Source organism: Mycteria americana, chromosome 15 (genome assembly GCF_035582795.1).
Source record: "Mycteria americana isolate JAX WOST 10 ecotype Jacksonville Zoo and Gardens chromosome 15, USCA_MyAme_1.0, whole genome shotgun sequence".
Lineage (NCBI taxonomy): Eukaryota > Metazoa > Chordata > Aves > Ciconiiformes > Ciconiidae > Mycteria > Mycteria americana.
Window position 1 is genome coordinate 4,497,325 of NC_134379.1, and position 26,393 is coordinate 4,523,717.

General features: G+C 48.9%; 1 protein-coding gene across 2 annotated transcripts in view; it reads right to left on the reverse strand.

Annotated features, from left to right (window-relative positions):
- Positions 1–23,935, reverse strand: part of RPH3AL (rabphilin 3A like (without C2 domains)) — a 42,732-nt gene extending 18,797 nt beyond the window's left edge. Inside the window, exons 1-5 of one of the 2 annotated variants that reach the window (XM_075518169.1) lie at positions 23,916–23,935; positions 15,970–16,081; positions 14,447–14,590; positions 12,270–12,399; positions 8,123–8,209 (exon numbers count right to left, since the gene is read on the reverse strand). In XM_075518169.1, coding sequence (XP_075374284.1) covers positions 8,123–8,209; positions 12,270–12,399; positions 14,447–14,590; positions 15,970–16,046 — 438 coding nt within the window. In that variant the 5' untranslated portion in view covers positions 16,047–16,081; positions 23,916–23,935. Of the gene's footprint in view, positions 1–8,122; positions 8,210–12,269; positions 12,400–14,446; positions 14,591–15,969; positions 16,082–23,577; positions 23,666–23,915 lie in introns of those variants that run through there. The other variant, XM_075518171.1, reaches the window with a different exon arrangement.
- Positions 23,936–26,393: the final 2,458 nt, after the last annotated feature.

Here is a 26,393-nt window from a genome sequence, read left to right on the forward strand (position 1 = left end):
CATATAGAATCACCATGATGGCAATAAGTGCAAATGCAGATATCCCTAATTACAGCAATACATTTGCAATTTGCATTTAGGGCTTTAATCAAAGCAGAGGGCAGTGACAACACCTGGCACTCATGAGAAGTTCTTCTCATGCAGTCACAAAAAGCAGGACACCATCACCACCATTTCACTGACAGGAGGAGATTGCTCAGCAGGTTGCCCGGTTCCTAGTCCAGAGCCATCAACACAGAGAGCTAAAGTCTCTGTGTTTGAGGTCTTGAAAGACAAGTGAAGGTGATCTGAATTCAGAGGGGAACCTGGGAGCATGCTTTTCAAAAGAAGAGCACCCAGCAGAAGAAAGCAGAGCATCGCTGTGACCCAGCACACACACGTCAGTTACTGAAACAGTGCCAGAGAGGAGCTCGCATGTACCACAGCAGGATGCAGAAACCAGGAGGTGAGAGCACCCTGCAATTACACCAACATTTTCCTTCTGGGTAACAGCCCAGCGGGATGGTGAGTCTGCCATCCAAGCGAAAAGCTGGGAAGCCAATTCCCCAAAGGAGAGAAGACTGCAAGTTCTTTTTCTACAGAGGGGGCCTTGGCAGGCAGGACACTTTATCAGATCCTTCACCAGCATGCAAACGGCCAAAACAGTGACCCAGCCAGTCGAGGCACAAGCTGACACAGCTCCTTCTGTCCCCTCTGCTAGCACGTAGGGACTGCACAGCATTTGGTACAGCTTGTACAACAGCACTTGTCACTGCAGCACAGAGACCCTGGAGGAACTTGCTCTGCTATCCCTGAAAAACCAAGAATCGGGAAATGGAATATGTTTTTTAAACTTGGGACAGACGTCTCTACATGGAGCTGAGCCCACTGCAACTCAGGTAAATATACACGATGCAGGAGCTGCAGGCTGGGCAAGCCCTGGTCTCCCTTGTCTCAGGAAGGCAGGAGGCCTCAGGCGCAGCTGCACGCGCAGGACACAGCGCGCAGAACAGGGACTGCTGCAGCCACGGGGTTTGCACCCTGATCAGGGCCATGGCTTGAGGAGGGCAGGTTGTCTGTCCCCTGCCACACACTGGGTAGCTGGGGCACACATAGCTTGCCCACACAAACTGCTGGGGAGGAAGCAACCCTTTCTTACAGTTGTTCTCTGAGCAGACCTTGCAACATCTGTAATTTAATTTGAAGCACCAAAGAGACCTATTATCTTCAGGCGAACTACAATTTAGGCACACCATAAAACCAATCAGACACAGCAAGGATTGCCGTAAGAAAAGGCTGGTCACCCCCAGGTTTCTCACTACCCCAAAGCAAGTCCAGTTATAGAAAGAGTTAATGATATAATACACCCAGCTCTGATGTAGTAATACTAGTATAAAATTGATTCTATGCATACATATTCGCTTTAAATTGGTGCTTCTAACAGCATTTGGTCTCATTACAGCAGTACTGAAATTGTTTTGAAATCAGCTCTAAAATAGCTGCAGCAAGATGCTCTCCCCTATATTACTCTAGTACCTCTGCTCCCCCCAGGTTAGCAGCGTGCCCCATCTGAAACGACCACAGTTCACGTTCTGTCCTGCACATGGGCACACAGGTTAGTTTTAGCATCCATGCATCAAAACAAATCAATGTTGCTGACTGCTATTGATGGTAGTTTCATTGATTGCAAGAGTGGCCTGACAGCAAAGTTCTTGCTTTATTTTAAATTAATAAATCTATAACAGTGCTTCAAGAATAAAACTCCTGTTTATTAGCAGGAGTTTGCTCTTTCCAAGGAGAGAGTTTTGCTCCCACCAGTCCCGTTGGCACATAAGGTGAAATCCAGCCCCCACGGCAGCCTGAGTTTGGGTGGAGCTGGAATTTCATCAGCAAGAGGGACAGCCAGCCCCTTCCAGTCTCTTGTAACAACCCAATTTTAAGTAACCTTGATCATCCCTTGCTCTGAGTGCTTGACAGAGAGGAGTACAGATCTGTATCTGCATTATCCCAGATTAGGATGTGGTGGCCCAGCGTGTGGCTCAGGACAGAGCAGCCACACCACGGTTCACCAGCTGCAGCTGTCCCCGGCCTACTGCACTCAAACCGGCCCAGCCAAACGCAATTAAAATCCACACTAAACATTGACTTCCTTCAGGCTCCTGTCCTTCTGCCTCCCCTGACACCTACCTAAACTACCCTAAAGCAAAGTGGGGGAGGACACAGGGGAGAAGAGCTACTTTAGCAACAGACTCCTTTTTTTATTACTTCAAATCAATTTAACGGCCATGGCCATGACAAGTCCAGAGAGCTCAATGCCTTTTATAACCCTGATAATATTCCTATTAAAGTTGCATCAAGCCATAATAGCTACAGGATGAGACAGTCAAAAGCAGATGCATATTTTTATCTAGCACATTCACGTGCAGCCTGTAAATGGGACCTAACGGAGAATCACTGGGCCCTGGTGAAACGCATTCACTGCTCAAACTTCTCCTTCCTCTTTCTCCTTCTCTGAACATACAAGTGCTAAAACAAACTCCTAAACAGAGAAAACATTAGGACTTGCTGACCAGGGGACAGGATCACAGCTGAAGGAATCATAACAAATACTTGCAGCTCCCCCCGTGTTCGCTTCACCAAGCCATGAGTCTCCCAAACAGAGATGCTTAAAAAGGCTCTTCACTGCAAAGCCACATTTTGCCCCCCCACCTACTGCTTGCCACACAGTAGCTGTTCTCATCCTGAAGCCCCCTTCCTTCGCAGCAGCCCGGGCTGGGCTGTGCCAGAGGAAAACAGCTACCTTTACCTTCCCATGCTGACACCAGCATTATTGGCTCAATCCCCCAGCAGCCGAAAGGCGGGGGAGCTGGTTCTCCTGGGCTACAATGCTTAATGAAGAGAAAGGCACCTGCAAATGCAACCACCCTGGGAGGACTTCGTTGCCATTGCCCTCACGCAGCACATGCCCACACACTCACTTTGTCCCAGCTCTCCACCATAGCTCTGGCACGCTGCAAACCACTGGCAAGGAGAAAGAGCAAGCACTCTTCAGCTTCGTTATTTGCATTCATCTGCTTTTCCATAACACAGAGATTTCCAATTACATTATTTACAGCAATCTGTTGTCAACTCCCACATTCAGCACTTGAGGATGAAGAAAATTAAAAGGCAGTGAAATTGCTGTTCGGAGCTTTGTTTCCGGAATAGCAAAATCTATCGCACCTCTGACCCCAACGTTTCTCAAGCTGCAATGGCTGCCAGCCTTCAACAATTTATCATTCCCCTCTCAATCAGGCCTCTTTTTTTCCTGTGGCTCTATTCTAGAGGACACTATTTTGAGTCTAACCACTTGCTACCACCCCCCAAAATAATATGGCAGGCTATTGATGAGTTCTTTGAATTGCAAACAGGTGCACATCACTTCGATTCAATCCAGAGTCACCCAAAATAAACACTCCCCTCCATCAGCATGGTATTTTGCCAAGAAATCATCATGCCAGGCAGGAATAACCCTGGGCTATGTTGCTTTATAATGTTCAAAATGATATGAGTGTATATGTGAAAAGGGAAGCCCTGGGGGCAAAAGGGGAGGAGACAACTCCATTCTTCCAGCACAATAATCTTCTCCCTCTGCATGGTTTATTGTGATAAACCAAGAAATGCAGCCAGCAATGAAAATGCCATTTAGCAAAGGAGAAGAAATTAAAGGGAAAGTGAAGCAGAGGGGGCAAATTAAAACTTTAACAGGTCCCTGATAGCTGACGCTCTCTTTCATATTTGATGGGGTTTAAAAAAAGCTATCCCCCCCCACCCTACTTAAACTGTTTTCATTATCGCTACAATTTTGGATGTGTCAATTCAAATGTAAATGTGCACAAATGCTTCCAAGAGGATTTTAATTACGATGATAGCATCACTAATTATGGATATAAAAAAAATATATATATATATAAAGTGGTAATTCAGGAAGGTGCTTTGCAGAACCTGGTGGTATCAGTCAAAACAAGGCTGTGCAGAGAGTTAAACGGCTGGGCAGGGATTTGACAAAACACAGCAGGTCCCATTTCCCCTTCAGGCCAGGTGACAGGCAGACTTCAGCCACACGCGACTAATTCAACATGGGCACTGCTGCCCAAGCTGTTATCAAGCTCACGTGCTCTGCCAGAGGCCTGACAGCAGGGAATCATTCCAGCTGTATCGCAGCTCCTCCCAGTCAGTTTTGCTCCTCTGACAGCCGCTGCAATAAGCCCGTTTTGCTGGAGTACTTGCTCCCTTTCTGCCCTGCACTCTCATTCCCATGGGTGCATCACTGCTTCACTGCCAAGTTAGCAAACAGGCTCACTGCAAACCCATGGCCAACATTTGCTGCAGTCAGGGATCAGCACCCCGATCATGCCACGGGACTTCATATACGTGCAGAAACAGGACTGCCCCAAGGAGGATCAGCCCTCCATGATCAGTCTCCAGAAAGGCAATGCAAGATGCAAAGCCAAGAAAGGCAATACAGCACATGGAGGAGGAAAGAAGGAAGGGGGATTCTTGCCCTCAAAAGTGAATGTGAGCTTGACTGAATTTGCTTCTACCCTTGCTTGCAGGAACAATAAAACACAATGCACGCCCGCTTTAGTTCCATTGCCCTCAGAAGACATTGCAAAGGAAAACGTCCACAGAATCCAGGAAGAACAAAAGGGGGTTTTCAATAGATGCTTCTGCAAAGAGCTGGGACAAGTGGTATCTCCAACAGGCCAGTTCTGGCCTAAAGCAGATGAGGTCTATCTTATTTCAGGAAGAAGAGATGCACTTATGATGCAGGGGTGTCTGCTGGTCCTTGGGGATGTTCGCTTTGCCAGGAGGAACATCCAGGCTCTGTCAGGTCCTGGCTGTGTGAGAACACAGAACTTTCCTACCAGTGCCTCTCTGGCAGATCCGGAGACCCTCACCCTGCGTGTACACATCACGTCCAGCAGCTTGAGTGCTGCCAAACATGCCATTTTGCTTCTGGATGATTGGGACACAAGCAGCAGGCAGAATCCATTAATCGCCTCCACTCTCCAGAAGTAAGACAGTGTCAGAGCAACTTGTTCCTCATTTCTATGCAGCACAGCCTTCCCAGTGGAGGTTTTTTGAAGGAAACAGAAAGCAGCAAAGAACACTTCTGAATGGCTGAGGCTGGGATTCCCAAAGGGATCTATGGGCATCAAGCATTCGACTCCAACTGAAAAACTGATGTAAACAATAGCTTGTTACTTTGGTCATCTTCTGCCTGACCCAAGCATACTGATGATTTAATCGTAACCGAAGCCAGCACAGATTCTGTCCACACAGCAAAAGGCAGAAGATGACTACCACATGTCACTAAACTTACCCTAGTTTAAATGAAGCCTACAGGGATAAATAATAACAAGGAAGATGGAGGGATGAGAGCTTTAGCATGTATGAACAGTGCTGCACACTTTGGCTGTTAGCTGGTATATGTGAACGTCCAACCCCACCATCCTGGCTTGACATCCTGGTGGGCCACAAGACTCACGTGCTCACTCGGAACGTGGCAGAGGCTAAAGGGGACAATTATAGTCCTAGGCTCTTGTCCCAGTCAGATGACACTTATTAACTCTAGCCAACATCATTTAGTCCATCCAGGTTTCCGAATGACCTCCCTTTCTCACTTCAGTGCCTGACAGTCTCTCACTAACAGAGTTGAGAGCTTCATAAATATCATGCCCAAATAGCTTGAGCGGTGGTTCAGAAAATTACAGACGGCGATCGAAGTGCTGATGTGGAGGGAATCGCCTAGCTTGGAAACACCACATCTCATCACACCTGCTGGGGGGGCACTCCAGACCAACATCAAACACTCACCCACTAAAGCCGGCCAAGTTTAGGGGCCTAAAAGCACAGCCCAACAAGTTGGGAGGTGTTGCCAGTGGCCTGGGACAAGCCTGCTTTAAGCATGTGCTTCACTGGCATGGGCTAAAGAACCACCTTGCTCAGTCACGCTGTGCATTGAGAATGGGATAGAAGGGTGGTATTGGCTTGTTACTGTATCACACAACCCGCAGTGCTTTGGTGGGTTCCTGAAGCTCCCCACCTGGATCCCAGGAAATAAAACAGGGCAAATACCTACTCACCATGCAGGGGATTCAGAGGTTAGACAGAAATGAGAATATCTGATCCCAAAGAGCAGACATCCATCTGCACTCATTGATAGCAAAGAGCATGGCCAAATGGGTTTGGTCCAGAGCAGATGGCAATACAAGTCAGATCCAGATCACAGAAACAGACAGCAACAAGGAAATGGTTGTGAACACAAGCCCTTAAAAGAAACCTGGTAATTTAGTGCATGCCGTGTAATATCATGACACCTGAACCAGCTTCAGGGAGTGCACTAGTACCAGCCATCAAGCATGAGGCCCAAGAGTCTCATCTCTTCCTTACACAGACTCTTAGGGAAGACCTGATCAGGCACTTATTCTGATATTGCCTCAACTTCCTTGCCATGTCTGACATGCCTCAAGGCTTCTGCTAATTCTCAATGCTTTCCTGCCTTCCCCCAAAATAAAAGCAGAGCATGTGGGAAGACAGAGGGGATGTATGACTTGATGCCTGACTGCGTGTCCACACTGTGACCCTTCCAACCTTCTCCTGGTCAGGGCACCAGCACCACTGCAAACAAGAAAGGAGACAGACCTGAACCAACCTTAAAGAGAATCAAAAAAATAAAGATGAAGCTTAGGGTTGGGAGGTAAGATCAGGCTATTTTTTAGCTAGTCTAAGAGGGAAAGTTCCATCCATTTTCATTAGGGAAGCACTTTGGCCGTATCTCAGGTTTCACGGAGAGAGCGAGCTCTGAAGGTTACCGTACCCTCACACACTGGTGGCACATAACACTTACTGGACAGGTTAATATTCTTCTCTGTCCAGTGACCACAGCTCCTCATTATTTTTATAAGAAATAGGCAAAATAAACCAATTATACGGTGGGGGATGAGGAAAAAAAAAAAGAAAGAACAGAAAAAAAGAAAGTCAATTTTAGTCCCATACCCATCTCCCTGCAGAACACAGAAAATATCTTGACCTGCCTCACTCTCCATTTTGGGACTTCATCTGGAATTCAAAACATCTGGATGATTCAGCGTATCAAATTATTAGCAATTTTCAGGGAGCTGGAATGCTCTTTGCCTGCCCTACCCACATCCACACTGCTGCTCAAACATTAAAGGCCAGCAGCGTCCACATACCCCTCATCTTACCTGAACATGAACTTTGCAAGTGCTCCCACACAGACAATCCCCTCCTATGTAAAACCTAAGCAATGCTAAGTTTCCACAACTAGTATAAAAAAAATTCAGCATCTCAAACACCTGCACAAATGCTCTCACTACACTTCAAAAATTGATTTAGCAGAGCACCCAGGTTTCACAGTTGGTTGCAGTGGTCAGAAATAGCTGCAGCAGATTGATGTTCAAGGACCACAAGCAAAAGCCCAAAATAAATTGATGGGAACAAGTAAAAATCCTTCTGTAATCACAGAACAAATTCACTGACTTCACTGTAGAGCACCAAGCCCTGATGTTGGTGGATGCTGGCTGGCAGACAAGAATTAAGGCAGGCCATTACTTTTTGCAGTGTAAAGTCAACAATGAAGAATATAAAAATTTAGAGACCTACATTAGAAGTCTCACACACTGGCAAGTTATGGAATTTTGCAAGCAGGAAGGAAAACAGACTTAAAAGCTGCAATCCTACTTATTTTTAGAGGGGTAAATATTGCAGCTATGCTATAGATCTCTCCAGCTGTATTAAAGAATCAGTGTTAGTTAAGTTTATTTGCCACAGAACTAGGAGGGAGAGTGCAGCAGCAAAGGTAACATTCTCTTTATGACCATAGCTAGAAAAATTCCACAAAGCCATTCAGGCTGCAGGGGCTGGTGTGTTTCTTTCCCTCCACCCCCTCATAAACCAAAGTTATCACCATTGTGCCTATTCATTGAGCCTGCCTGGCCTCCAGCTGAGCCACCCAAACCCCATCTCAAGCTCCCCTCCCAGTGCCCCAGCACAGGGAAGAGCCCACACACACTCAGCACAGACTTGGGGCAGGTAGGTGCATGCTGCTGAGCCCCATCTCTCCACAGTTGCATTTTACCTCTCTCTGTTCACTGCAGATCTTGCACAACCAAAGGGGACGTTTCTGGGTTCCAAAGGTTTCTATTCCGCACTTGGTGCAAACTTTCTGAAACAAGGAGAGAGAAAAAAAGAAAAAAAAAAAAAAAAAGGTGGCATTAGCAACTCCCCACAGCCATATAGCCCTTGGGAGAAAGAAGGTCAAGAAGCATCTGCCCCAACAGTTATGTTTTGCTTTCCTTAAAAACCTAAATATGGCACAATTTTCTTCTTTATCCTGGAGAACCACTGATTGCAGGAAGCTGCTTCAGGTCTATATGGACATGACACAAAGGCAAATCTACAGCACAGTCCTTGACTGCAGGGTGAGAAGAGAACTGGACAGGGCAAATCAAACCCCATAACCAATAGGCATATTTCTAGAGCGTTTTTTTTTTTTATTCTCCTAAATCCTAAAACCTAAGCACTGTGGCATGGAAAGCAGCTGTAACCAAGTACAAAACAAGCGCAAGTTTGTGCAAGACTGGAAATCCTCTCCTCCCTTCCCTCACGTACGTAGTCTTAAACCCCACGGTTTCCCCTCCATTTCAGCACGCACTCAGCAGCTATTGATTTGTGGCTGCTTAGGAAGCGGGTAGGACCATGCCTACACGCACATTTCCTGAGCAGAATGCTTGATAGCGCCGCACGGCTCCTCTTGCTGCACAAGGGAACTTTCATGTCTCCGCTGGCATTACAAGCCATTTACAACCTGAATCACCTAATATTATATAATGAAGCTGATGTGTATCAGGCTTGGCTTACAGCTTGAATGAGAAATGGGATGAATCCTTTGATCCTCACAGAGCAAAAGCCACTCACAAGAGGGCCCTGGAGAGCAAAACCTTGCTTAGACAGACATGTGAATTTAATCTCCCCAGCTAAGGTTTTACATATCCCCCTAATCAGGCTGCTCCTCCTCTGAGCCAGGAGGTCTGTGTCCAGGCACGGAAGTCTCAGTGGCTCACTCAGCCCTCAGTGCCCAGGCCTGGAGGAGGAGAGCGGCAGAACGATGGTACCTGAGGCAATGGCTTCATTGCATGAATAAACGCACCCAACTGTTTTGGTCAGCATAGTCCAGAGCCAGGTCTGTCCCTGACTCGTGCTGTACAGAAAGTGGGAGGTGGCACCAGCAGCCCCACAGAGGCTGGTGCTCCTCTCCATCTCTCTGTTCCTGTCCTTGTCCTCATCCTCCCAGAGAAATAAGGAACAACCTATTGGGTGTGGTGCATCAATACTCAACATGGTGCTACCCAAGCCGAGAGGGATTGCAGATGCAATTAGCAGACATCACCTGAAGTACTCCAAATTCTCTCTCCCACAAACAAAAATCGGAGGGAGCAGCTCAGTCTTAAATACCCTCAAAGGTCCCAATCCCCACACGTATAGCACATTCAAACACTCCCTCTAGTGGAAGTTTCCAAGCGATTTTATTCCTAGCCATAAGTTTTGAAAGTTCCAATACAAAACGGGGCTTTCCTCCTCCCCTTCTCTGCAGACTAGCTGGAAAATTGAGCATCACTCACAACCCCTCAGAAGACGACATAAAAATCAAGGACGTTAAATGCAGCTCCATTCCTCATTAAATACAAGATAAAGCACTTTCTTCTTCTACTTATACTTAACCTTTTACACAGGATACTGATACCCCCTCCGTGGTAAATGACACATTATGCTTTGTCTAACTACTACTATTCTTAGCACATCTGGATTTGCATAATGCCATAATGCATTTATTTCTAAGATAATAAAAACTAATATTAAAAATATTCTTCATAAAAAAGAAAGTGGTGCTTAGAAAATCCACCAGGCTACAAGAAATATAGAACCTCTATTCAGCAGAAGGGACTTGCTGAAGGTAAGTTCTTTGCTATGTTTCAGATGCATCATTACAACAATTCCTGTTATTGAATTAAATGGGCTGCAATGAGACGGTAACAGAGCAACGCTAGCAAGAAAAATAGGAACTTTAAAAATCCATAATTCCCTGACAAGTCATTGCTTATTGCATACAACACTGCTCGAGTGATGGATATCCCTGGACGAGAGGGAACAAGCTTAAAGTAACAGTCCATTCTGTGTGCTCTGCCGAAGGGTTGACTGTTCCCTGAGTTCACTCCACAACATTAAAAAGCAGTAAGGAGAGAAGCCCAGGGCACCCAGTCAGGATTGCCCTGAGCTTGCACACAGCTGAAAAGTGCAGCCAAGCTGAAAGCAGCTGCAAAACGCACACTGGAAAAGTAGAGTGTCACCTTAAATCAACCTGGATATGACTCCTACTGAACTGCCCAACAGGCTCCAGACAAAAAGGACAGAACCACAGAAAAACCCACCCCTTCTCTGGGGTTTTCTGATCAGAGCGCTCCCAGAGCCTTGGGCTCCCGCAGCCTCACTAGCTGGAGGGGTTACTACCTGCAACTGCAAATGGACAGGGCAGGGAAGTGTCTGCGCCAGCTTTTGCCTCCTCATTAGTGTACAAGGCTCACAGGAAGGAGGTTAGAAAGTGCTGTAGCAACGTGACCTAGCTGGCTTCAGACAAGGTGAGAGCAGAATCACCAAGGGAAGAAGGCAAGAATACAGCACATCCTGTTATTTCGCATGCTTGAAATTCAGGAAACAGCTAGCCGTCTCCTTGTCTGCCATCCAGCCCTTCATTCTCCACAGACACGTGTGCACAGAGCCCATGCTCCTCTCCAAGAGAGCTGCCCTGTAGCTCCCGTTTAAACCAGACCTTTCACTTCGCAGTACCCTCCTGCTGCTTCCTTCCCCACTCCTTCCAGAAAGCTACTTTATCTCTGGCTTAGGACCCAGGGGTTCAAAGATTTGTGTTTACTTTCCCAGTCACTGCCTTACAAGCAATCCTCTGCATAACCCCTGCCTCGGTCAAGCTACTTCTGCAAATTGGATCCAGTGGAGAAACTCCCTCGACAGCAAAGGCAGCACAGCTCACAGCAGCTCCCTGCCCAGAGAGCACGTATGGAGGGATGCTGGGACCTCGGTTCTGACTGCAAGGGGCACCCACCTCCCTTCCCTCTTACAAGAGCTCTAAGCCCAGCAGTGCCACAACCAACTGTGGACCAGTGCAGGCCCTGCGCGGCAGCCTGCTCTGCATGAGAACTGCAACTCGCAGACTCCAGCAGTGCCAGTACAAAAGGTTCTTAATCATGGCCTGCATGGCTGCTTAACCACAGAGGTGCCAACATGCATGGTAAAGGAGCGGGTTTTACTAAGTACTGTCCTGTGGGCTTCACGGGACAGGATGGGTGACATGGGCAAATGTCTCCTTGGCTCCAGTACCCACCAGGGACAGAGTCAGCACAGGCTGCTCCCTTCCACCCTACCACCAGCAAGTCAGAAACACTCCTGCACCCAGCAGGTACCCTCACCTCTCCCCAGGCAACATGCTGAGGCAAAGCCACTTACAGAGGTACCTCCCCAGGGAAAGATGGGCTTCAAGTGCAGGAAAAACAGCCTCCCAGCAGAGGGAGGATAAGGTGGTTGCCGTGGAGATCATCATCTCCACAGCAATACAGATTAACTCCTTAGTTGCAAAGTCTAGACAAGAAACAATCGTCCCCCAGGGCACTGGCAGAACAGCAAACTGCAAATTGATGCTGCCTTTCAAACAGCACCCATGCAGTCCTGCCAATAACATATACAAACACGGGCAGTCACTGATGCACAGGCTAATTTACGTATTGGGGTTGGAAACCTTACGCTGGTTTGGAACTTGAAGATGGACTTGAGTCCTCTGAAGAGACACATTACTGGAAGGTCTAAGGGCAGACCTTGCAGTAAATAACAGTAAAGCATACAGACCCTTTTATGAGTTGCCTCTGACGGCCATACATTCCTGCCCCTTCTCCCACTCTGCAACCCCAGAGTGGGAGGTGCAGAGGGGGCTGATGCACCCCATCTCAGCACTAAGTGCAGTTTAGGCACTTCAGGATCCTGAGGAATAAGATAATCAGGGTGCAAGAGAAAACCTGATGGTTTGACAGCACCAACCTAGACAAGTGGGGCTAAGATAAGTTAACTCTGCAGAGCTATCTAGCTTCTGAGAGGCCTAGTGGCCTTTTCTGGACAGATTTGCTACCAGGAACAGGCAGAACCTGTGTGACCAAACCCACCTTTTTGCAATCCTGACAAAAGACCGACGTGCTGCCCAGCAGCCCGAGCAGTTCACCGCAGAGCAGACAGTGGGAGAGGCCGTTGCCCATCGCGTTCTTTCTCATGTTCTCCAGCCGCCCCACCAGGCGCCTGCAGGGAACGAGGCAGAGCAAAGGTCACAGCACTCACCTTGGAAACTGAAGCACATGGTACCGAGGCATGCCGAAAACCTGCAGATGTGTGCTCCAGACTCAGCCTACCTTTGCTGCTTCTGTGCAGTTCTGGGCCCCTTGCTGGGACCATATGTACTTTCACTTCAGCCTCTGCACTCAGTGTTTCCCATCAGGTGGCTCTTGGACTTTGGGGGACACAAACCTCTGTAAATCCATCTACCAATGCTCACCAAGCCCAGAATAATCAAACCTGTGAATACCACTGACAGGCCTGACTCAGCTAGTAGGTGCAGCACAGACAGCTCACAAGAAGGGTTGGGTCCCAGCAGCCTTTAGGAGCTCAGTGTCACTGGGGCCACACAGTCTCAGCACAATGATTTCCTGCCTGTAGAGCAGGAAAAGCATTTAGTGCTCAGATCAGGGCAAGTCAGACAGCACCAGGAAAGGGCAGAGAGTTAGACCTGCCAAGCCCTGCTCCATTCTTACATACACTCCCTGAAAGCAGCACTGCAGGCACATCACTTGCCCACATCCCATTAGAAGCAGGAAGGCCAGACTGAAGCCATCAGACCAAAATGAGCCCAGCTGCAGTACAGGAATGCCAGTAACTGCTCCCTGCTTCATTCGACAGCCCGCTTGGAAGACCGGAAGCACATATGTATGCACAATGTCCGTAGCAGCAGGACTACGGAAGGGAAGGAAGGCAGGATAAGCACTTAGGATGCAGGATGTGGAGAGCATGCAGAGCAAGGCTGCTGTCATGAGATCACTGCTTGGCAATTCTCAGGCATCCATTTGTAGATGGAGACGATAAAAGCCAGGCCATTGATCAGAGACAGTGACCAGCCACAGCCATGCATGCGCATGCATGCGCATGCAGCTCAGGGAGGAAACGCAATCCTGCTATCCATGCAACCCCATTCTCATTAGCGCTAATGTCCCATCAACCAAGTTCCGCACTGAGAGGAAGGCAAGGTCTGTTTGAAAGAAGTACTGCCTATGGTGATGAGGTCAGACAGCACAGCCAGGCTGAGCCATCATTACTGGATTTATGATCCTTGACTTCAGCACAAGAGAACTCCCAGGAGTTAACAAAGGCATTTCAGAGAATGCTTCAGCATGGGAACAGCAAGGCTTTAGCTTTCTGCAAGCTACACCAACAACCATACACAAACGATCTGCCCCTCAGGGTCACTGGCTGCTTCTGGGGCTGCTGGGGTCTCCCATATATCACACAAACATCACCGTCAGTTCTCGTTAGCACTCACTAACGTGCACTGCACAGGGACAGACCGAAGCACAGGGGCAGGAAGCTGGGCCTGCTGGACACGGGCTGGGAGTCACTGGAGTTTCCCGTCTCATGAACATGAAACACCACTGGGAAATACTGCAGGACTGCCAAACTCCCCAGCTTTAAAGGCAGTCAGCATAGGATGACCACAGACACAGCTGAGGCCAGACCTCCAGCAGGACTGAAAGCAAATGGAAATCTGCAGCAGCAAAAGGATGCCCATAAATTAAATAATTCAAGCTAGCAAACCCCTTCTAGAGGGCTCAGCCAACTAGAATATAAACTCATTCACTGCTCCAGGCAAAACCCCAGGGGGCTGCCACAGACAAGGGAAAACCTAACTGTGCTGCCAACAGCAGTTTCTGAACCATGCTGTCCGCTAGCAGTGGGTGCAGCTGCACAGCTTGGCATCTTCCCCAGCCTCTGCCAAAGCCACTGGGGCAGCTACCTTAGCACAGGCTGCATTTACCAGGGACTGTGTCAGTAGCTGCAACCACAGCAAGCCCCAAGGCTCAAAGAAGGCACAAGAAAGGCTTGAGACATGGGGAGAAGGAAAATATCACATCCTTCCCAATGTTCATCCTCTCCAAACAAGCAACATGGGAAGGGAAAATAACTGACCTAAGGGATGGTCTGACTGATGCAGGCTGAGCTCAGGCAGTCAGGAGAGCCACTCCTCTGTCTGCGCTGACCTTTCCTTCTGAGGGAAGGGGACAAACGAGCGTGACTGTACCCAATGCGCTGCTGCTCGATGATGTCCAATTTCTCCGCCTTGCGGATGACTTCCAGAATGACCTCAAGTTCCTGCGGGCTCAGAGCCTGCATCTTCCTCTGCTTCTCAGTTTGGAATGTGTGCACTGACCAGCCCGTCTGAAGCCTGTGGGAGGGGGTGGAGGGAAGAATTAAGCTGTGAAAGGAAAGCACAAAACCCCTAACCTGCCCCACAGGCCAAACCTGCCAGGCACATAGAGCCTGCATCAGCCTTCCATCAGAGAAGCCTGTTCCCTAGCTAACGCCCAAAGCAGGAGTCTCTTCTCACTGACCCGATCACCACGTCACTCCTCCAGCAGCACTGAGTGCTGTGCTGTCTCTCCCTGCCCTCTCATTTCCCTTTCTACTCCAGCTTGTATTTTACCACTCCATGTCCTTACTCCTGTTTAACTCTGCCCATAAAGAAAACTAGTGCACCTAGGGCTGGCTATCCTGGGGGTACCCTTGCAAAGGTCAGTACTGATGCCAGACACCACAAATGCCAACAGCAGACTCCAGAACACAGGGATTACCTGCACCCTCCTCCCTCCAGATGACACATTTCTAAGGTCCTCAGTTCAAGCACCAGGCACGCTTGAAAATATAAATTGGGCACTTCCTCCCTTGGTCTAACCCAGGCCCACGTGAGGACTTTAGCAAGCTGCTTCCCTCTGTGCCTCACATACAGCAGCTGACATTTCTCCTTAGCTCACTTGGGGACAGGCGGGAGCTTTCACAGCTCAATTAATTACCATTCAGTAGGGGTTTAGAGGTCACTGGATAAAGTCACAGCTGCTAGCAGAACGCAGGGCACTATCAGACACAGCTGTCTTAATGAGGCTTTCAGGTGAAGGCTGGAGAAGTGGCAGTGGCGTGCACTGTTCACACTCAGGCAGTGCCCTCAGACACAGGGTGACCTCCTATTTTCTAATAGTCTGCAGCAGGCTGACCCCAGAGGTTCAGACAAGAGCAGAGGTGGCAGTGGCATGGTACCGGCTGCCAGAGAAGGAAAGCATCCAAGAAACAAATGCAATTCTAGTGCTTGACTCATCTCCATCCCTTTTGTCTTTAGGTTATGCAGTAATTTAACTTCAGGGGAAAATGAGATCAAATGACAAGTTCCTAAAACAAAAGAGCACTGGCAGCTGGGGGATGCTATCAATTATATTTAGGGTGCTGCAGAGATATGAGCCTGCCTCCAAGCCCTTCCTTTCACCCAAGGGGAGGGCTGGTGGGATGGACTCCCACCACACACCAGCCGCACTGCAAACCCACCACAGGCGGGCAGCTCCAGGTAGCAGCCAAGCACCGAGGCCCAGCTTAGCAGGCTCCTGTCCCACCCAAGCAGCATTCTTCTAGGGTACAGAGGGGTCTGCATGACAGGCAAACTCCTGCCTCCCAGCCAGGCTGTGGATGAGGCTGGTGGGCCAGTGCTCCACACAGATACCGGGAAACCATTCAGGGCAGAGCTGAGGCTGGAAGGAGAGGAGGGAGGCGAGGACTCACTTGGCACGCAATGCCAGCTGCCGGTCGTTGGGGCACACCCACTGGCCTGTCCCGCTGCCAAAAATCGTGTCGGCCATGGCACCAGGCTGGCGAGGAGAGGCAAGGATCACACCTGTAAGAAGCGAACACCAGCACTGAGCACAGCTGCCACCCCACCCTCAAGAAAGCACAGGGCAGCGCTTGGCACAGCCTTATTAATCGTCCCAAAGGGCCATGCTTCTGGCAAGCAAAACAGAGGTGATCTGCCTGTGTCACACACAGTGGAAGTAGACAGACTGTCACCCACAGACAGCAATAAAAACACACCATCATCCTCATAAAATATACGCCAATAAATACCTTAAAATACCTTGAAGACAAGGCTGGAAGTTTAGATTTTATGGTACTCTGAAAAAAAGCCAGAGACTCTTTGTCAGTTCTGATTTTTCATTTCAAACTAGAGAAAAGAGTTGTTTGTAAGAATAATCTCTGCCCCATCACGTCTAGTGTCCCAATGCTGCGGTACTGACAGAGAAAGCCACTCTAAAGGACACAAAGAAGCTACGGTTGCTTTTTTTTTAACCTCTTAATGGGGTAACAAACAAAAACCCACGCGACAATCAGCATGAATAGTGGCAAGTCATTTCGTTCATTAAAACTGCCTCCATAATAGCCTGATATTTATAACTACAGCCTACAATAGCAGCTTGTTTGCATTCTCTGATGTTTAAGACAGCACCTCTTGCAGCAGATCTCCTACTGCAGCTCCTGTAACCAGCATGGTCACATCAGTGGTTCCTTGTGTTCAATGACAATTTCGCTGTGATCAGTAAAGGCAGCAAGAGCCAACTTCCACACACTCATGGGAGAAACACATCCCCAAAAGGGACTTTGCAGCTAAGCAGTTCTCAGTTCGACCAGCAACTCAGATGAATGGAAAGCACCAAGGGACAGACACAGCCAAAAGATTTCCATGGAGGCAAAACTAGTCTTGATGTACTGAGCTTTTCTCCAGCTGGATTTGCTCTCCAGCAGAGCAAGTGTCTCACAAGCCCTAATGCATAAATTTCCAGGTATTAATACTTACCTTCCCCAGAACAGACACTTGCCAGCTTTGAAACCATATCTGCTGGGCAGAGATAACATGGTTAATGCTGTTTGGCAAACACAAATCAGATACAATAGCAGGCAAGGTGCATCACCTGCCAACTCTGCAGTAGTTCCCAAGAAAACACATGTTCCAGTCTCAAGCCACAGCACACTTACCCCAGCAGTGCCCGTGGTTCAGCGTGCTGCAGCTATGCTTGCTATCTACTGCTGACACACAGAGCTTTCTGCTTCTGTGCCAGGCACGGAGGCATCACAGGCTGCACGGCCTTAGCCCTCTTACACAGGCAGGCATGCAGCTTGTGCAAATCGATCTCTCCCTCCCTACGCTGAGCTCACACATGCCACACACACTGCACTCACTCCCGGCACAGAAACACTAACCTGTGTTAGAGAACTGACAGCTATCTCCTGCCAAACCCCACGCCAGCCTTGAGAGCCAAAACGGTTACAATGAACCAGTTCCCTCCTCTCTGACCATCCAATTTCTGGAGAGAGTCTGAAAACTCAGTGCTTAGGCAGGAGAGAAGCAGAGGAATTCCACATGAAGCACAGATTTCTTTTGGTCAAGGGGACAGATATATAAAAAGGGTGAAGGCTCTAACAATTCAGCATAATGCTCAGCAGCACAGTCCGACTGTACAGCAAAGTGAGGCATGGAGGAGATGGGAGCCTGCAGGAAGGGTTTGGCAGAGAAAGAGGCTTGAGACAGGAAGGACAGAAGCGTTGCACACAATTTTTTTAAACCTTTACTACATTAGTTAAGGTGATCACTTTTGAAAGGGATCATCCCTAGAAGAAATCCTTGAACCCTGGCATCTTCAATTTACCAACTACTTTCCCCACTCTGCTCAGTGCCACACATGCTGTGGGTTTGCATTTCCATTTTGTCCCAGAACACCTCCTGCTCTTTTCATCTTCTTCATGATCTCAAGCAAGGAGAGAACACAGTCCCCACACACGTCCCACAGCAGCTCACACACAGGGGAGCAATCAGGCATTAACAGCAAAAGAATACGGAGGCTCCCACCCCCGGGCCAGTGTTAGAAGCAGAGAAAAGCTACAATTTCACACAGAACGGCTGACCTGGGATTTTCCAGATATTTTCCAAGCCTGTGATGTGTTGTTACAGGATTACATGCACATGTACCCCCACACACAAATGCATATATTAAATTACTCTTCAGATATACCACATACTCTTCCCTCCCACTCGTGCACCTGAAGAATAGCACAGCCCACACACTCAATGTCCACTGGCGAGGCTGAATGCACACAACCATACCAACATGACCAGCCTTGGCAGCTGTGGGATATTAGGCATAAAAGCTAGAGCTGGAGATGAGCTCCATACCACGGTCAGGGCAGAGGAGTTTGCTTTGCCAGCAGCTGTGCTTTCAGGGTGGGAAGCAGTGCTGAATACATCTGCCCCTCCTCTGCAGAGCTTTATCTGCTCTAACAGAGCTGAAGGCAAGTCAGAATAGAGCACATCAGCTAAGCGTTTTTCTCAGGAGAGACCTAAACACATTCTCCAGCCTCACACCACAGTGCGCTTTTCTCAGCATGACTGAACAAAAACAAGCAATGTCATGCTCTTTAGCCTCTTGTTACTCAGCATACGCTTTCTGTTCTCCACCATTCCCTGAGCAGCATCTGCGAAGAGAGAAAGAAAACAAAACACAGCCTAGAGATCCATCATATCGCAAAACAGTCTTCAGATAGATTATTCCCTAAAATATTTACAGGAGCATTTTCTTTCAGCAGCATTGGGTATCTGCTGCTCCCTCTGATGTAAACTGGCACTGCAGGTGGCTTTGCACCTTTGCCTCTGAAAAAAGCCCGGTGTGGTCTGACGCAACTACCTTGGACAAGGAGACAAGGAGTGACATGGGACTGCAGGCCATAGTCTGCTGGGGCAGAAAGGGAGCACTAGCAGGACTGGAGGGAAAGGAATATCTTGCGTGGCCACGGGAACGATGCCAGAGAAATGGTACCAGTATCTGGACGGCATGAAGCATCCTCCCTCTTATCTCTGTACAGGACAAGAAGTACGGTGGAATCAGCCTAATCAGAAACACTAAGATAGCAAAACCACGCCAGCCAGGGGAGTAATTTCTATGGGTTGTGGCGAAACAGCCCTCTTGCAGTCACACTCTACTGTGTTCTCTCTCAAAAATGCTCCAGTTAGCACCTACCTCACGAAGCCAACCCCTCCCTGTTCTCTGCTCCTCTCAACAAGCTAACAAAGGGCAGAAGCAGGCAGTCTCTTGCAGTGAGAGAGCAAGAGAAATCCACAGCTCTTAGCCCTGCTGCAAGCACACTGCATACAGAATAAAGGGGAAGCACAAGTACTTAGTGTTACAGAAAGAAAACTTCCCACTCCAAGATTCTGCTTTTTACTTGAATTAAGAATTAAAAGGGAGCTCTTACCAATACTCTATGACCTGCTTTAAAAACCCTCCACCTGTTTGTTCCTTTCCTATGATGGAGGAAGTCATGTGAAACAAAACCTCATTAAATCTGAGTCCACCTGGCTGCCCTTGGCACAGAACCTAAGGGGAGTACTGCACGGAAGGAGTACTGCCCCGCAGAGAGCCAACCCTTTGCGTGGGGCCAGGAGCATTTCAGAGGATGCATAACTGAGCACATCTCTGCCTGAAGCTCTAATGTAGCGCTGCTTCTGCTGTCTCCATGATGAGACTTAGACTCTTCAGCCAGAGAACATGACTTCAGTCTGTGAGGGAGAAATCTTCAGGTGGGGTCTGAGTGAAGGGAACAGCAGCAGGGTCACGCTGGTGACTTGGTCCCACATCCCCGCAGAGCGACCACAAGACAGCAAAGTGAGCAGGATCTTTCCCACTGGACAGTTCCTACTTCCTGTCCTGGAGGATGAAGCTGGGCTGCAGCCAGCTGGGGGGCAGCACGTCCTCCAGGCACAGGCTGGGGAGAGGCGAGCACCCTTCCACGCCACCCCACCAAGCCATACAGCCATGAATCCTACAGCAGGCACACCTTCCTGAAGCAGCAGCAGAACAGCAGCAGGAGGTGTTTCTGGATGTACTCCTGATCCGCGTACCAATAACCAGCACATTCGGCACCAACTACAAATGGTGGCCACGATGGCAGAAGGTTGCCATGTCAGCACATCCCAGAGCTAGCCCTGGCTGACGGCAGTACACAGACACAGCCCTTTGACGTGACGCTCTTCAAAGAATTCCAGGCTCTTCTGTGAAAGGAGGCCAGTTTTCTCAGCAGAATAGCAACATGAACTTCACATATCTTTACCTTAATAACACAGCACAGTCGTAGCAGGTCATGCCAAAGGTCCAACGAGCACGGTACCTGCTATCTGACCAGCTCCAAGAACAGATGGGTAAAGAAGAGTGTAAGAACAGAGCACAACACAGCAATACTTTTCCAGAATACCCTCCCAGCCTCCAGAGACTCCTGGATCATGCACTCTCTGAACCAGGCTGTAGCTCTGTATTTAACACCCTTAACATTCTTCTGTCCCAAATTTATCAGCTTGCTTTTTCAGCTCTTGTACACTTCTAGCATCATCTCGCTACACCAAGTCCCTTCCCCACTCCTCCACCTCAAACACATTTTGACTTTACCTTGACTACTACATCAAAGTTAAAACTGAAGGGTCTTGTTGACATTGAGGTAGTCACTGCAGTAGAAAACACCTCCTCACAGCAGTGAAAGCACAGCCTGCACGAGCCCTCCTGCAGCTGGGCTGATTACAGGTGCCCATGAAGCATGAATTCCTTGGAGCCCTACAAATACAAAAATGTCCTATACAGGCTCATAAGGAGCTCTCCAGTCAGCTTTCATTTGCCTGGTTATTTCAGCTAAGCAGCTCATGTACATATTAATTTGTTTTTATAGGAAATTAATTAGGCAATTTTTTTTTAAATACTTCATTTAAAAAATAAAAATTAAACAGTTGGCCAGAGACAAGTTCCCAATTCCCAAGCCGAGCTGTGCCGGTGTAATTAACTCGCCTGCTTTGAGGGCATCACCTCCCCCAGGACTCCCAGCTTGCAGCAGGTACCGTGCTGGCCTGTTTTCTCCTTTTAGCTGCTGCTCCCTCAAAGAGGCAGTGTAATTACTCTCTGCTCCGTGCACCAGACCCCATTATCCCTGGGAAACCTTAGCAACTAAGTGAGTGTTTGCTCTTGTTGCTATGACAGAGGATAAATGACTAGCGGAGATAGATAAGGTTAACCCAGCCTCTGCCTCCCACCCACCGCTGGCCAGTCCCTTTTCCTCCCAGGCACTAGTCACACAGCAGGGACACAAGTACGAGCAGGCAGGGAAAGGCTATTTCGTCCAGACGCAAGTCTTCCCCTCATGTTTTAAAGATCCTAGTGCCACAGTTGTATTTCAAAGCACACAACTGTTTTAAAGTGACAGAATAACACTTGGGGCTGTAGAAGCGTGGCAGAACACACACACTTGACTTCTAAGATATGGCCAAGTCTCAGAGCCAGAGAAGGGGAGTAACTGTGCCTGTAAGTGCTGGCCTGAATCAGGGCTTTATAAAAGTTTTTCTCACACATACCACTTTGAACTGCCTCTTCACACCTACATTTAGCAGTTTCTCAGTCCCTCCAGTGGCAAAGGAGCCTGCTGTAACCATCGACATTTTATAGGGGCTAAGCAGGGAGGAAGCACAAGCACAATGGAGCCAAGCAATCCTCATCAGCTTCCTGCTGCCCGCTCTCAGGAAAGGAGAGAGCTGGGCCAGCACACAGCAGCACAGCTGAGAAACAGTCTTTCGCAATTTCTTACTGTGGCAAATCCTTGCTGTTAGTGCAAACCCTTAGCAGCAGATGGAGAGCCAAGCGACACAAGGAATCCAATATGATCAGACTTGACTTGCAGCTCTGCAGCTTGGGCCAACAGAGACAAGGAAAACACCATGTCCAAATAAACACCACAAAGCCTTGGCAAGCTTTGGGACAACAACTTAAGAACCCAATCAGACAGACTTTCTACCCGTCTGTTCCGCCATGAAGGCTCAATCTAAGCAGTACCAGCACCTGCGAAACAGAGAAGACCTCATTCAGAGCCGTGTATTCGATTTTGGTTGGCCCAGCTCAAGGCAAGTACAAATCAGCCTCAGCACATGGAAAGGGAGAGAATTGTCATTATCATGTAAGGCCAAGTTGGAAAAGGAGCAAGTGGGTTGAAGTCTGGGGGCAAAACAAAGAAGGTTCCCATGCACCAGAGTGGCTTCCCAATCCTAGCAGTAGTGGCAAGAAGCCTAACTTTTTTAAAGACAGAGCTTGTTAAAAAGCTTATAAAATACAATGCCCTGGAGGTCCATGCCAGTCCTACGAGAGGGAAGATAAAATCAGCTCTACAGGAAAACTGACATACGGTACCAACAATTCTGTATTAATGAGAGGCACTTATTAGCGTGGCTACTTGATATATGGTAAGCTATAAAGAACCAGTTTTTGCCCAAGCAAAGCAGTCTTCCAGCTCTCCAGCACCCTACGATGCTGGGGAGGAAAGCCAGCGCTATTCCACCTGCCAAGGTGTATCTTTATTTATCAGACTTTGGCCCTATTTTCTTCTGATCCCCAGCCAGGCAGGTGCATTTTGCAAAGTGAATAATTCATGAAGACAGAAGGCTCTTTCTGACTCACATTCTGGGGCAGGTTGATCTGGCATAGGCCTAGGAAAAGCAAATTTGCATCTAAATGGCCAATTAGAGAGACTAATTTCACTATTCTGATATGCTAAAAAGCTCAGGAGGCCTTTTAGGCTGGAGGTTGGCAGAGTGGAATCGGCACCTCCCAGCCTCCAGAGAAGCATCAAGTTTCTTAGAAAGAATTGGACATACCAGGGAAGTACTGAGCAAGGGCCAGCGTTTGTCAAGGAATCCCTTCCAGGAGAACCGCATGCCAGCCTATTTCGCAGATAACCTCAAGTGAACCAGGAAAAGCACGTTCACTGCCGGCGAAGAAACTCTGCTGAGCAGCCTGACCCCAGGCCTTGCCAAAAACTCGCTATCCAGCATGGCTCCGAGCCACAGGCCTGCCATCGCATCTAAAGGATGAAACACCCTTTCTCAGCATCCTTAAGCTATAGTACTGGTTTTGGGCATCCTAGGAAGCCTTTGAACAACACACAAGCACGGCCAGCAGTAACTCCAAGACCTTTATCACCCTGAATATTGTTGGTACGAACAAAAAGAAAGCCATGGACTTTGACCAGGCCCTGGGGAATATCTGACCCAAGCTGCAGCAGACTAAAAACTCTCGGGGTGGGCACAGCATGTCATTCTTACTTGCACATACAACAGCGCCCATCACCCCATGTCAGAGTGCCCAGAAGAACCACGACTATCCATCCTCTGTAAGATGCACATGGCTGCTCCCACCACACAACATGCACAAGCCCAACAGCTCTCAAAAGCATGCCGGGGCTGATGATTTTTTCGATGGAGCACGTCACTTTCAACCTCCCACTTCTGGCTTGTTTCCCCCCCACACCTCTGTCACTTACATTCAGTTACCTTCAGGAGCCTGAATTCCACATAAATTCTGCCTTGTGCAGTTCACCTTGCTGTCTTTCCAGACTGCTTTCAGCAGCATTTTAGGTAAGACTCTCCCACTAGTGGAGCTCCGGGTCTGGGTGTCCCAGGCCGCCCCCCCAAAAGCTGCTCCCCTGTCCCAGCTCGCCAGGGGAAGGGGCCATACCCCACGGCCCCGGACACAGCGGTTTCCCAGCAGGTGTCCGGGCAGCCAGCACCTACCGACACCTGAAACTCTGCTTGAAACCCCGCACGCAGCGCCCGTGCATCGCCCGCTGCCCCCGGCGCGGCGTCCTCCCCGCGCACCCACCTGCCCGGCCCCGCTCTCGGCACCCGGCCTCGCTGCCCGGGCAAAACTCGCGGCCGGTTCCGCCACGGGCCACGCTGGAGCCGCCCCCCCGGGACAACGCGGAAACGGAGCGCACCTGCGCCGCGCCACCGCCACCGCCGCCTCCTCCAGCCCCGGCGCCGCCCGCGCCCCGCTCCGCTCCGCTCCCCGCCGCTCCGCGCCCCCCCGCCCCGCCGGCGCCCCCCGCGGGCCCGGGCACCCCCTGGCGGCGCCGCGCCGCACCCGCCCCGTCAGCGCCGGCCGCCGCCAAGGCCCGGCCCGGAGCTCCGGGGCTCGGAGCGGGGCCGCCCGGCAGGGCTGCGGGCAGCCGCCCGGGTGTGCGCCGGGACCGGCCGGCCGCAGCCGGGAGCCCCAAGAGGGAATAAAAACCCACTGAAAAAAAACCCAAACTACAAACAAGGAAAGGCGGTAGCAAAAATAACCCCAAAAAAAACAAAACCAAAAAACCCAGAACCAAACCAAACCAAAACACAAACAAAACGAAGCCCCCAACAACCAAAAAACAAAAATAAAACAAACAAAAAACCCACCATAAACCCCACACCCAAAATCCCGAAGCAAAAAAACCCAACACCAACAAATAAACAAACAAAAACCCACAGCAAAAATCAACACCACCACAAAAATTACTTTTGCAGGGAAAAAAAAATAGTTCAGGACACGAGCACCCCATAGCAAAGCAAGGTGACCTGCTGGGCCTAGGACAACTGCGGGGAGGTAATAACTTTTAAAAATTAAGGGCCCAAATCTGCAGAGCGATCCTAATAACAGACACCAGCTACAGAAGGTTGCCTGGGATCAGCAGCAAAATTTGGTCTCACTTTTTTTTTTTTTTACAGTAAAGCTATTCCTCCCGGGACTGCTGTGGACAGTCCTGTGAACGGGCTCCCCATGTCAGTAAAAGCTCAGTCTGGAGGAAGCACTGCAAACTGGGTACGGCGTGGACCCAGCGTGGACCCAACATGCCAAGATAAACTCGGCCAACCTGCTTGAACCTACTCACTGCACAGCGAGTGAGGGACCACGGGGCTGGCGTGGCTTTTTTTCCCCGCTTTCAGCAATTGCTTGTAGCCCACTCCTTCAGGCTTCATCGTAATAAAACATCTCACTTTGCATTTTGGAGAGCTGTACAAATGCTAATTACCGTCCCATGCAGCACAGGGAGGGTAGGGAGCGGGGAGCACAGCATTTGGTGAAGTGACAGCCTGGGATCACACAGCGAGTCAACAGAAAATCACAGGAGAACAATTATTCCTTTGCACTAGCCTGTGAACACAGAAATTAGGGCTCATTACTGTCTAAACGTCCAGTGGATGCAGCGAGTAAATTTACCATGTGACAGGAAGGGAGGAAGAGAAAAAGAGAGAAGGAAAAGAGAAAGGAAGAGAAAATAAATCCTCAGGCTGTGCTTTTACTGTGTGTTCAGAGCCTGCTCTTGAGAAACCCCTAACCTTGCAAGCCCTGTCATTTCCATGCATCCACAAGACCTCATAGGATGAGCTTAGGGACCCTAAGCCACCTTTTACCTAAATCGAGTTCAAGTCTGAGTATATATTTTGCTTTTTGGCTTAGGCAAGTGTGGAAAAATACATCAGAGGAAGCACTGTTTGCATTAATACAGAGGCTCTATTTCTGTGGAAGAAAGCACTTGAAGATGACATTTCGCACCAGGGTAGTGCTCCACACAGTCAATAATATAAATAAATTAAACACACGGTTCAGCCAACTTCAGGAAAAAGATAAATTACCTTATTTAACCAGCTGTACTGGCAGGAGCAATAAGCACAGGAAACCACACACATCTCAGAGCCTGTGTCCATTCTGCTGTTGAATTTGCTCGTTGGGACCCCCACAGAACCACAGACGCTTCGGAGTCTGACTGCAAGGCTGGGCCTTGATAGCTGGAAGTCACAGAGAATAAATATGACATTACATTAAAAATTTAAAAAGGCTAAATATGAGTTTTATCTTGATAGCATGAAGTCAATTTTTAATACACTCGTTTCTCAGAAAGCAGGCACTTCCAATTCCACCCAAAGAACCCTTCAAAGTCTCTGTTTTACTGATGATGGGTTTCACTGAATTATTCACCAGATCACAGCTGCCAGAGATTTTAAATATACACATGACAAGGACCGTAGCGGATAGCAACCTTCTCCTGCAGGCCTACCAGTGACGCTGACAGTTGCACCACAGATGCCCCAAGCTGATCCAGTCTCCTTTCCGCACAGCACATAACTGTACGCCGGGGAGCAGCCTTTCTGTGTCACCCTCGGAGAGGCACATTTCTCAAGAAATGAAAAAGAAAGGCCACCATTTTCGGAGAGATGTTAAACTTGTGGGCATGAAGGTGTCCTCCGGAAGAACTACAGATGCTTAAAAGCAGCCCTATCGCACAGCAAAACAATCCTAATTGTAACAATCCTGGAATGCTACAGG